The following is a 12,975-nucleotide window of genomic DNA, read 5'->3' as shown; positions in this document are numbered from 1 at the left end:
TGAGTTTACGTGGAGGAACGCTGTAAACGTGAAAAGACAAAAAGGTCTTTCATCAGACTTGTTTTCCGAAAAAAAAACAAAAAAAAAAAAACAGAGAGCAGTTTTCATGGGTAAATTAAAGCGATAAGAGAGGTTGAAATATCTATTTCAACCTCAACCCCCTCTCCCCCCCCCCCCCCCCCCTCTGTCCCGCCCGGCCCTTCATAGTGTTTAGATGAGGATATGTAAACACTGCAAAAATAATTTATCACCTTAGTGTGATACGAATTGCAGACAGGTGCAATTTACAGTACTGTGCAAAATGTAAATGAAGACTTTCGTATATAGCGCAGGAGGGGGTGGGGTGGGGGAAGCAGACATCCTATGTGTCTATGTCTCATTTCTCCTCTCGTAACCTTAGAAAAAGGATAGATGAGATTTCAGAGCTATCTCGCGATTATCTTAAGGACATCTCCATCTAGAGAGATATAAGTACAACAATATATCGAGGAACCTACGACATTCGTCGTTCTTTGGCGGGATACGCATTTTTGATATCTCGTTAATTTGTAAATAAATCACCTCAGTCCGATGATTGTCGCTGCTTACAGACTGTCCAAAAAGGGAATATTTGGCACAAAGGTAAAGCTTTGAGGGAAGATGTGAACAATACCCCTCATAATTTTTCATATTCCTGGTCGATAGCATATTGTGTTGACTTTTCTTACAGTTCTGACCAGCGTTTAAAATCAGCTTTTAAAGGTTACTATCACTGGATATTACAAAATATTGAAATTTTTTTTTCATTTTTCTCGTTGTAAGAAGGTGAAACTCAAAGAGTTGACTCTTTTTCATTAGCTTATTTCCTTAATAATCTAAGCTTGGGACAATTATCGAGGCAGACGGGGATAATTTCTGGATAACGTGAATAAACTAACTAAGGAAACCGCGCGAAAATGAATAGGTGGGTTTAAAATCTAAATGTCCCTGGGATAGTATTGATTACTCGCCCATTTTGTATGTCTTGGTGGTATTTCCCAATTGGTCTGCTCGGCATACCTCGGAATTCCAGACTGATGTATCCAAAAGAAAAATACAATACAAACAGCATACCTAACTACTTATGGAGAAGAACGTTGTAAAAAGGTAAAGTGTGGCAGCACAGTCATTTGAGCTTTGAGAATCAATTGAAATTAGAAACTTGCTTGACATAAAACCATATTTGTTCGGTTTTAGCTTGTGTTATACTACTGCTCTAAAATCACCGAGCTGGTTTCCTAAATAGCTAAATAAACAAAGACTCGCAATGGCGAATAGTCGAACGCAAGAGTAAACATTTGCGATCGATACCAAAAATTTACCCTCTTGAGCTTGACTCTATACAACTAGTTAAAATTTTAGTCCATTCTTTTCCCTAAAAAAGAATGATGAGGAACGTAGAGAAGCAATTTCTTATGATATAAATCGATAATTTTGCTATTCTTGTTTTAAGCAGGTGCAAAGTCTAAGTTCTTTAGATTGAATTTGAACGGAGACAAGACGTTAAAAATTTACATGACATTCAACTTCCTTCCTAATAAATTAGCAACACAACGCTGATTTTGTTCAAAACAACACGCACTGAAAGCTTGTTCTTTTACCATGAGACTAGTCTGGAAAAAAGATTTTCCAAACGTGAATTGCAACCAACCTGTTACTGTCAGACGGACCTTTATACTGACATTCTGCTCATAAAGATTTGGGGAAAAAAGATAAGAATCTGTTGAGTGTAAAGCTGAGAGAAACGCAACCCAAACAGAAAAGAGAAATGTTGGCGAAAGCTTGTCAGATTTGGGGAATCGTCTTACTTTCAGTAACTTTGTTGAGTGAGTACCAAAGCTCTTTCTAGAACATAAAATTTTGTTCAGTTTATTAGTATAACAAGTATACTCCAAAAAGAGTAACTTCTTCAGAGTTCTCGAACGCGACTCGACCTTGTTGCTCTCCTAAAGGCCTTCGCAGGAAAATACGGCAGCAGATAGCGATAGACTCTTTGAAATTTTATTCTTCCTGTAAAACGAGGGCGTACTTTTAGAAGCGGGTATATCATGATTACTGAACTATGGATAACGCTTGTTAGGTATAAGCCCAATCGAACTTAAGCAGTTTTGAGGTGAAACTCTTACACGGCAATGTAAATAAAGAAGGTTTATTTTCAGCCTGGTAAATAAGTTTAAAGATAACGATTCGCTGAAATGACTAAGATAACGCATGCATAAGAGAAAACGTATCTAAACTACCTTTCAAAAACTCCACGATTTAAGACTCCTTGAAAATCAAAAAGAAAAATGGAATATTAATCTCCTTCCTTTCTTTGCCGACTAAATTTTTTACCCTTTATCGCATTGTTGATTCATCAAGTTGACATAGTTAAACAGAGAAAGCTTTCATCGTAATTCTTCTCGCGATAAGTTTCTAAATTGGGCAGGAAAATCCATCGTAACTATACTTCTCAGTTTTACTCCCAACGCTCCCCCCCTTAAAAAAGAAAAAAAAGGAATAAAAAATGTATTTTTGTCATAGAATTATCTCGACAGACTTTAAAAAACGTGGAGACATTTTTCCGCTACCTGTCTAAACGTAAGGGTTAAAGTTTATACAGGAATAACTGCTTCTGCACGTGCAATATCTAATTTCCCGAAATAATAATAATAATAATAATAGTAATAGTAATGATAATAAGATAAATAAAATGGTAAAAATGAGAATTACAGATGAATTCAATACTTTAACTGCGTCAGATATATTGTATTTTTCTGCATCTCTCTTAAATCTTTTTTATTCAGAGAGTAAAGTATTATATGTCATGCTTTTTCTTTTAAAGAGCAAATTTGCATTTCGATTTTTTGGTGACATCGGATAACACTGACATGGTGGCATTCTTGCAGCAAAAGAAAAAAAAATTTAGAAAACAAGAAAAATGCCCGCTCTAGGGTAATTTGCTGCCTAAAAAATATTTTCCACTGGTAATAAGTGCGAGCGAACGGCATGAAGATTGTTGAGTGTTGCAAGATCTAAAATTTGGAAAATCTGCTAGTTTAACTAGTGGCACAAAAAAGTGTATTCAGATTATAATTTACGTCCAAAATAAACAATATTTGAATTGAAACAGTATCCTACTCCTAGAGATTTTCTTTGGTTTAATAAAGTTATGGCTGTCCCAGCAAGATCAAATTTGAAGCGTACGTGACGACGCAATTCGGTGCTTTAATTTAATTTATTGATATTCTTTGCAGTACCGTTGAACAGTTATGGTTGTCTCTCTCTTGTCCCAAAAAAACCTTTAAAAGGAACGCAATTCTGATCAGTAAGGTTTGCTTAGTAAAGATATGATTAATCTATCATTTGATTCGGAAAAATTATTGTATCAGTCGTCTAGTGTTCATCGCTTATGTTATCTCTTTTTACAAATTTTGTTTTGCCAGGATTTGTCAGACTCAACCAAGATATCTGCCCTGCCCAGGAAAACCCATGTATACGGATATGTGTCAAAGCGAACGATAAATGTGACCAGCAATGCAACAGTGGCAGCTATAACTGTTCTCTTCAGTGTAGCGGAGAGGTTTGCGCACAAGGTTGTGACGCTAAAAGATGTAACTTTAAATGCAGCAGTGAAGATTGTGATCAGAGGTGTAATGGGGGAGTAGAAGAATGCATCATGCATTATAACGGTAGTAAATTTAAACAGAAGTGCGATGCTAGCGTATGTCACATGACAGGAAGTGCATTTATCCGTGATATACACGAGCAGACATGCAACGGGGGAGTAAAACGATGCGATGCGCAGTGCAACGTGAGTGCCGGTACATGTAAGCAACATTGTGACGCTGAACTATGCAAACTAGAGTGCAGCGGGAAAGATTGTGATCAGAAGTGCAATGGGGGAACTAAACAATGCATTATGCATTGCAGAGCGAGTAAATGTAAACAAACGTGCGCCGCTCACACTTGTAGCACGACAAAAAGTGGGTTAGTCAGTTCTCTGACTGAGCAGAAGTGCAACTCTGGGAAAAGTCCTTGTTGTCAGCACATCATGATACAAAACAGTATTGGAGTTTTAAATAGAATCTGTGTCAGAAAGAAGCGATGCACTTGTTCCAAATATTCTTTAAATACCAATTACATCACTTTACGTACGTCAAATGTGTTTGAAGTCGTCAAAACTCAACCATCGACTACACAAGGTGACGTAAATTTCCAAGCTGTAAATGTAGTACCATTGAAAGATAAACAGATCACGAATTAGTGTTTGAGAATCCCTGTATGGAAAGAGGATATCTTAATTGTCCATTTCCAAATTGTTTCCATTCTTTTAGAGCTTTCCACCGTTAGTTTAAATTTCATTTGATAATGACATTTTACTTTAACACGCAGCTTACGCATCATACGGGTCACCTTCGCCACTGTCATTTCTCTCACCGTCACCGTTATTATCATCGTCATCATCATTATATTCCCCTACCTCTTCCTCCTTATCATCATCCATCTTATCATCGTCATCATCATCATCATCGCCGTCTTCGCTATTATCACCACCACCAAGATCATCTTCGTCATCGTCACGTTTACGGTCGCCATCATCATCATCATTATCACCATCAACATCTCACTCATATCCATCACTATTACCACCATCATCGTTGTCGCCGTTGTCATCGTCATCTCCAAATTTGACATCTCCGTTGGTACCGCTTGTAACATTTGAGAGGCTGGTATGTATTGCAATTTCTCTTAATACCTACATTCATTATTTCCCTAAAGTAAAGCGTTCATTAACGTTGTTGTCTTTCTTTTCCCAGGCAAATGAATATGTTTCTAAACTCGGTGCTATAGAACTCCACAGAGAAAGTTCCCTAAGGGTATAACTTGGCTTACATTTTATTTATCAATTATTTCACTAAATTTCTTTATATAGCTTGCGCATTATCTTGAAAGTGACTGTCTTTAGATAAATGCAAAAGCGGTCAAAACTTCGACTTAAACTCGAGAGCAGAGCTTTTTAAGAGCACTATGACAATCTGGTGCAGGCACATAGTTTTCTTTGAAATATAAGCAGATCTGTAACTTATGGTGCCAAAAAGGTTTTTAAATTTCTTTGCTGTTGTTATATCTGGCTGTTTCTTCCTTTTTTCCGGTTTTGGTCATTTTACAGAATATATATGAAATCTTAGCTAAAATGTTCACTATTGTTCATACGAGGAAGGCTACTTCACATTGGAGGCCTGTTTACCTTCGCCGACTCTCCTAGCGCGGAAATTTAAATTTTACTTGTTTACTTACTAAGTTGACATCAATATCAGACTTTAAATTATTTGAAACTGTGACAGGAATGAAGAGTATTTCATGCCGTTACAGGTGGCAATGCGTTTGTTTAACAACTTCACCAATCAGTATCAGAACATAACAAAAACTTTCGAGGGCCAACTTAGTGAAGAAGAAGTTAAGAAAGGAACAGAAGCTATCTTTAAGGTAGCAGTCGCATTCGAGAAATTGGTTCTCAACTACAGCAGGTACCACCTGAATGAAACGAAACTATTAAAGAAGATGACTGACGGTAGAATGGGTGAGTTAGAATGTCTTCTTTTCATATTTGTGACATTTTGTGGATTAGATAAATACTGACTAACCAAAAGACCACCCGGCTGACTAAAATAATGAGTAACGGGGGTAAGTTTCTAAAGAAACTGTGGTGCTGTGTCGTTGGGAGAGTATAACAAGGTTAATTGAGTATTATAAACTGAATTGGTAATGTAAACTGGCCTCCGCAAAGAATTGACGTTTAGAGCGTTAGCCCTTCGTCATAGCGACTGACGAAGGGCTAACTAAAAAAATGGCTAACCTGCAGCCTGAATTAAAGAAATAAGCTATGCACGTTAGTTCTCATAGGGCGCTCGGAAATAATTTCAAGCGCTTCAAATTCATCTCGTGTCTTTTGTACTGATATAAATAGATGTGAGTAGAAATTTGTAAATCCTTCTTTTGCTATTTGGAGATGAAAAACTTTACGACATTTTTATGACATCTTAAGAATATTGCATTTCACCTTCGTCAAACAAAACCGAAGTGCTTTGAGACAATAGTGTGGCGTTACCACTAGCACCTTTGTTTGGAAGCCTGGCGCATCAACTCCGCCCACGCTCTTTTAAACCGTGATGAAGGCGACTTAATTCCTGACGCCTATTTATACCTAGTCAGAAAAAAAGGGCAGCTAATCAGTGAGCGTAAAAGGGGACCTCTTGTTGCAGCGTTTAGATCATCCCCGAGGAAGGTATTAGGCAGGAGTGTCGAAACCTTGGGTCTATGAATTGTAATTGTAATTGGTTACATTAATTAGATGTTTAAGCCAGGGTAGCATGAAACCATGTCTGAGCGTGGCACATTTTTTAGACTACTTATGTATATACAAATATGCTCTAAAATTGTTAAACTCCAGTTAGTTTGTTACGGTATAATTCATTCAACAGTAGTAAAACTACACTCCTACAAACCCAACTACTTTATTAACTAACGTGTAATAATTATTTCTAAGAAGCGACTCTACCTTACCTTGGCCTTTTACAGATTATAACTTTGATGCCAATGACAAAAAAAATTAATGTCTCCTCCAAACCCTCCTGAAATGTGCAATATTTAAACTAAATCATAATAGCTCTCTCTCTCTCTCTCTCTCTCTCTCTCTCTCTCTCCCTCTCTCTCTCCCTCTCTCTCTCTCTCTCTCTCTCTCTCTCTCTCTCTCTCTCTCTCTCTCAGTATAGTTTTCCAAACAGATAATCACTACCGGAAACAACAGCTACTTCTCTTAGATGACTAGATATAAATCTGCAACGTATTGTAGAACTTTTCAGAGGCTTACAGTTCAACTATTCTGGTAGAATTAAATCATGATTAAATATAACCTAATAGAAAGTTCTGGAATGTTCCATGCTAAGTCATCAGAAGGCTGGAGCATCCATGTCTCAATAACAAGCCATTCTAGAAATCTCTAGAATCTACTTTTTTACAGTCATTGTTTATTACATTTCCGTCCCATCTTTCCTTCTTTCGACAGTTTTAAGTATGAAGATTGGCTACCAGAATGATCCGAGTAACTTCCTTCTGAAGGAAGAAGAATGGCAAACCAGCATCAACATTTCCTCTGCAAACTTTGCCAAGAATGGTAGACACCATTTAATCTCAAAATTGTGCAATGCCATTTTATTACCGATTAATGCTTCGTTTCTGTAGTGCTTCTGCGAAGTCTTCCATATTCTGACTTGAAAGTGCGTTTGGTTAAATATCTGAAAAAAGGCTAATAAACACGTAAAATGTGTCGCTATATTTATGTTTTAGGTCTCAAGAAGTAAAAAAATTAACCAAAAAAGGCAGCTTGATTGAAATATTCTTGTAAAGTCTGGGATAAGAATCTGAGGAAGAATAATAAATGTTGTAATGACGCAGTATCCAATATATAGTAACAGTTGGCTAGGTAACATACTTGTGTTGGGAGGTCAAATAAATAGCTTTGATCTTAAGATTCTATTTATGTTTCGGTGTTCGAAAAGCATATTGAATTGTATTTTTGAATAGCCCCATTTATTTTATAGCTGGCAGCTGTTGTGGGATATATATAAAGCGAATCATGTGTTCTGGTTTTTCTTTTCTTTTCTTTTGGAACAATGTTGTGGAAAAATAAGATTACCTTTGAGGCTAAGGCTTTGTTTTGAATAAGTATGGGGTTACACCAAAGCCTCTCCACGGTCTGTATGTCTTTTTTGTTTATTTTTTTGCTCAGGGTCCGTGGTTGTAGGATGTTTGTACAAAGATCTCCATGAATTGCTGCTGACTAAGCAGTCCATTGGGAATGAAACTCACAATTCAAGGTGACCTTAATACGTAATATATCAGAGAATTGGTTCATGCTTAATATGCGTGCATTGAGTTGCATGCTATTTGTCAACCTCTAAATCGCATATGGGGCTAAAACATTCTTTTTTTACCGTTAAATAGTGGAGATAAAAATTATACATAACCTTTTTCTCCATAAAAAAATACGGTTGAATACTTTGGTTTTCAAGGCAGATAGCATACCGGCCATGGTGATTTGAAGAATATAATTTTTCTTAACAGGTACGTCAACACCAGGATAATGACCGTGGCTATGGATCCTAAACCGGAAATTTTACAAGATCTCATCTTGAAGTTCAGAAACCTAAAGGTATTTAATTCCTAGAGGACTGAACTTCTTGTTGTGTTGAGTCAGTTCAAACGAAATTAAATTTATTTCTAGGCCGTGGAGGAAAAAAAGCATTGCATGTTTTGGAGTGGCTTCAGCAAGAGGTAAAAACATATAATATTACATTAACTAATTTGTTTTGAAATAAATTATTTAACGTTTAAAATAAAGTTATCATCATCAATTTATTATCAGTTTGTCTGTCGCTTCCAGAGAACTTTCCATGTGAGATTAATGTTTATTACTCTCTTCCTGTAAATGATGGGATGAGAGGGCATCTTGAGAGTCAAAAGATATTTCATAAATTAAACTAGACCTGCCTCCAGAATGAACCTTTCGACACTCTGCTTGTTTCAAACCAAATTGCTTATCTCACATTCCTTTTTTTTTCTTTTTTTTTTCATTTGTCATATTCATTTACTTTTTCAGTCCAGACGGGTACTCAGAGGATGGTTGTCATGTAGATACAGCGAAGAGTAACTCAGAAGAAACAGTTTGTAGATGCAATCATTTGACTTACTTTGCTGTCTTAGTTGATTTTGACAGTGGTCGTACAAAGGTAATTTTTTTTTTAATCATCTATGTATTTTTAACGTACTTCCACCGTTGGGTCCACTAATCAATTTTTTTGCTTCCAATTTCTGATACAGCTCTCCAAGAAGGACGGAACGATCCTGGAGACTATCACGTACGTAGGGTTAAGTCTTTCCATCATCGGGATGCTTTTGACAATCGTCTTTTATTCTTTCTTCACGTAAGTACTGTTGCCAAACAATCACTTATGACTTTGAACCTGATTTCATAAAGTTGGCTAGGGTGTGCAAAACTAGATTTCAAAAATCACTTTTGGCAATTGCCATTTGAAAGACCATGGTGCTTATTGGATTAGGCAATCAATGACCGAAATCCGTGCAGTATGGGACGAGTACCACTCGCTATCATACACCATCTGGTTAATCTGCTCTCGAACCACCTTAAAAAATAAAATGTAAAAAGCAGTAGTGTTCCTTCCAATTTCCTTGCAATTAGATATAATATGCATGCTGAATACTTCTTGTATTTATTCATATATTCAAAGTTCATTCGTTTTCTCCTATAGACTTTCAGTTACGTTCGCCTTTGATAACTATCACTGCTTTATTTTATTTTTGTATATATATGTATATTTACTTCATCAGAGATGTTCGTCAACCTCTATCACAAATACGTTTAAGTCTTTCTGCGTCCCTCGGAGCTGGACAAATAATATTTCTTGCCGGGATAAACGCCACAGAAAACATGGTACGTTAAATATCATGCATGGAAGAAATTGTTATTTAACACTTCAGATTTTTCACAGCCAGTAGCATGTTGTTTCTTTCTCTCTTGTAGGCTGCTTGTATCACAGCAGCAGCTCTTATGCAGTATTTTCTGATGGCCGCTTTCTGTTGGATGCTGGTCGAAGGAATTTATCTCTACCTGTTTGTTGTAAAGGTTTACAACATCAACACTAAGATGCACATGTACCATGTCATATCATGGGGTATTTATAACCATTTATTGCCATATTTGGTATATTATTCCCCGACATACACTTCATTCTTCGTTTTCTCTATTTGTAGGTCTTCCTGTCGTCATGGTAGCCATTTCATTGAGCATTGCTGCTGGAAAAGAAGGGATGAAAAGCTTTACCAATGATAAATAGTAAGAAAAACATTTGATGTTTTCTTGTTTCCACTATATTTCAGTTATGGTGGTGATTTTTCTTTCATTTTTTTTTCCCTTGTCTCAAGTTGCTGGTTGTCTTCAACTAATAAGCCGATCTGGATTTTCGTGACATTCGTGGCGTTTATCGAATCAGTAAGTTTATGACTAATTGATGTCTTATGATTATTTTTATTTATATTTTCGAATTGAATATCATGTTTCTCTCTATCGAAGACAATTGTCTGTGTTTTTTTTCCAAATCATAATCATTGTGATTATTTTTTTTAAATTTTTATTTAGTTTAACATTTTGATACTTGTGCGAGTCATAAAGGAGATAACTACACTCGTAGAACCACTAGCGGAAGACAACTATGCTCAGCAAATAAGGTATGACTTGAAATTAAATTTAAAAAAAACATTATTTTTGATGAGGCATGGACTTGTTTTAGCAATGTGAGTTTAAATAATTGCGATTCTATTTCTCCAAACTTAAATGGCTTTTCTCATGGAGTTTTCCAGTTCTTCCCAAGGAATCATTGAACGTCGAGGGGAAACAAAATCCACTGAATCCTTCGAGGCCCGTCACATTACATTTAGTAGAATTACCTTGTTCTATGATACTCGCTTAACTTTCTTATTAATCTGAATCAGTGGGTGGTCTTATAGTGATAAAATTTGGGGGGAAAAAAAGGAAAAAAAGGAAAAAAAACTAACTCTCATATCGCGTTGCAATTGTTCTCATCCTTTAGACTTGGCGTTAAAGCGGGCGTGGTGATGATTCCCCTGCTGGGCGTTTCGTGGTTGTTCGGTTTCCTGTCACCATTGCACAAAGTTTTCACTTACATTTTTACCATCCTCAACTCTACGCAGGTTAGCTTAAACTCGCGATTCGTGATATTGAAATAATCACGCTAGAAAAAGGAAAATCTCGTTATTGGCATGCTTGTAGACATTTTAGTTGTGGCGAAATCAATTTGGTCTTAGAGGCAAATATACTATAATTGATTACTTTGTATATTCATAACATAAAAGTTCTTGCCACTTTTTATGTCACTTTTACAATTGTCACAGGTTTTAATGCTAATACCACATTCATACTAAAGCCCAAACTTACTTAAACTTTTTTGTCTTTCTATTTGCTTGTTTCTTTTTTGTTCTGTTTTATCATAGAAGCGGCTTAAAGTAATTTTTGTGCGCGTCCAGTTTACCACGTTGAAAATACAAGTTAGTGATCACCTGGAAACCATAAAAAATACATTTTCAGCTCGCCGTTGCTGATTTCCAATTAGTTTAACCTGGTCCAACTAATGAACTTTTTTTCTGGTTTAAATGGGATAAAAATTCAGCTTAATTCATTCAAGAAACCCAACATGACCCTTAACCCTTCATACGTTACAAAAGAAAAAAATGATTCTCAACCCTTTTTTTGTTTGTTTGTTTTAGGGCTTCCTGATTTTCGTGCTGCATTGTGTGCGAAACACCCAGGTGAGATGAACTTTGAAAAACAATTTTTTATCTTTTTTTTAAGATTTTTTTGAATTTTTTAATTATGTGGAGTTAAAAATTTTTCCGCTTTTCCACCTGCAGATTCAAGAGCGATTCAAACGAAAGCTGAACACTGTTTTTCCATCTGTATATACCAAAAACTCCGCAATGAAGGGCTCGCAAATTGATCCAAGTGCTGTCGAAGATATAGGGGCGGCTGAATTGCAGTCTTGCGATGAATTTGAACTGAAATAAAATTTAAATAACTGGACTCAGCGGGCTGAAAATAATTATCGAATGTTTGATACGATTGTCAGGTTTGATCTGTCAGGTCGTTCTATTCGCTTCGAGTTACGAGCTCATTGTAATGTTCATGATTGTATTTTAAAGATGTTTAAGGCTAGTTTGAATGTGCTGTGCCCTCGTTTCATGCGCTTTTAGGTCTTAGTATTCTGTGAACAGCATTGTGCTTGACTCTCGCAATCGTTTGAGTTTTAGATCATCAGTTATTTATTTGTTTCGTTATTTTGAAATCCTCTGTGCCAAATGTTTGTTATTATTGAACGACGACACAGTCTCTGACCCTATGATAGACCTCTTGGAGACCTTTCGCGTACTCGCTCGGGCTGCTGCTCAAATGAGAGATAACTAGCAGGCTTAGTTTTCCTTCTTCTGCCGTAGCTATTTTGGTACTTTTCTCTTGGTTCGATTTAGAAAGTCCGGCGAGGTATGTATAAACTCCGTGATGTGGCCAGCGCGTTCACACGTCACAGGTTGCTTGGAATATCAAGACGAAATATTTTATGAATTCTCCCAACCTCCTTTGCTTTCGATGATGCTATGTTAACAAGAAATAAAGTTTTCAATGGTGAAAGTTTGATGCGTGGAATGGAAAGAACGATCTGGCAATAGACACCAGAGAATCGATACCGTTTGAAAGAAGACGTTTTTTTTCATTGCTTATAAAATCGTTTTATTAAATGGCTGTGGAAGAATAAAAGGCGATAATTAGCATACGTATTGAATCGAAAGATAAATTTAAATACTCCCCGTTGACGTGTCACATAATATTTTAAACCTTAGGCTACGCATTTTACTTGGCACGATAATGACGCTCTTGCACCATGCTGTAGAAATTGATTAAGGTCAGTTTGATCAATGTTTTTTACAAAATTGCTTCAAGTCTTTTTTTTTTTTTTTGCTTTGCTACAGTCTTAAGCGGGTGCAAAAGACCAAAATAACTAATTTTTATGGAAAGACACGATGTCAATGTCGTGAATGACAGTAGATTTTCCCACCTTAATCAGCCATAAACAGCTGGTTCTGACTCAAACCAACACAAGCTGCAAACCCCATCCTTTTAACAAGATACTCGTCACTTTAACTACAAATTGTCATTATCCTCTTGTGGGGAGGTATTGGTGTGATTTTTAGCGTATACAAACTTGGGAAGATAGTCTCGCTTCCTTGAGCGCGTGCTAACAGGAATCAGACTAAGTACATCATGATGAAAAATTGTCAAAAATGCTCAACAACTTTAGTGTTAATGACTTTGTCGAGTCAATATAAACG

General features: G+C 36.4%; 1 protein-coding gene across 3 annotated transcripts; it reads left to right on the top strand.

Annotated features, from left to right (window-relative positions):
- Positions 1 to 1,618: 1,618 nt before the first annotated feature.
- LOC131795726 (adhesion G protein-coupled receptor L4-like) lies at positions 1,619 to 12,325 on the top strand. Of its 3 annotated transcripts, XM_059113334.2 has the most exons (19): positions 1,619 to 1,844; positions 3,444 to 4,202; positions 4,393 to 4,730; positions 4,818 to 4,877; positions 5,374 to 5,581; positions 7,067 to 7,174; positions 7,790 to 7,877; positions 8,125 to 8,212; positions 8,285 to 8,334; positions 8,660 to 8,789; positions 8,881 to 8,984; positions 9,409 to 9,511; positions 9,602 to 9,752; positions 9,832 to 9,913; positions 10,003 to 10,069; positions 10,217 to 10,305; positions 10,668 to 10,788; positions 11,362 to 11,403; positions 11,506 to 12,325. In XM_059113334.2, exons 1-19 carry the CDS (start codon positions 1,787 to 1,789, stop codon positions 11,656 to 11,658), a joined length of 2,799 nt encoding a protein of 932 aa, XP_058969317.2. In that variant the 5' UTR covers positions 1,619 to 1,786; the 3' UTR covers positions 11,659 to 12,325. The 3 variants fall into 3 exon arrangements, with proteins under 3 accessions (XP_058969317.2, XP_066023121.1, XP_066023122.1); XM_066167024.1 differs by having other exon boundaries at positions 4,393 to 4,877; XM_066167025.1 differs by lacking the exon at positions 1,619 to 1,844 and having other exon boundaries at positions 3,690 to 3,811; positions 4,393 to 4,877.
- Positions 12,326 to 12,975: the final 650 nt, after the last annotated feature.

Source organism: Pocillopora verrucosa, chromosome 5, assembly GCF_036669915.1.
Source record: "Pocillopora verrucosa isolate sample1 chromosome 5, ASM3666991v2, whole genome shotgun sequence".
Lineage (NCBI taxonomy): Eukaryota > Metazoa > Cnidaria > Anthozoa > Scleractinia > Pocilloporidae > Pocillopora > Pocillopora verrucosa.
The sequence above is the reverse complement of the archived record's forward strand: the minus strand, read 5'-3'. Positions and strand labels throughout refer to the sequence as shown.

Coding starts and splice junctions, on each gene's coding strand:
- LOC131795726 (XM_066167024.1), top strand. CDS start 1,787: ATGTTGGCGAAAGCTTGTCAGATTTGGGGAATCGTCTTACTTTCAGTA. Junction 4,203..4,392: donor TCAACCATCGACTACACAAG/GTGACGTAAATT, acceptor TTTAACACGCAG/CTTACGCATCATACGGGTCA. Junction 9,512..9,601: donor TAAACGCCACAGAAAACATG/GTACGTTAAATA, acceptor TCTCTCTTGTAG/GCTGCTTGTATCACAGCAGC.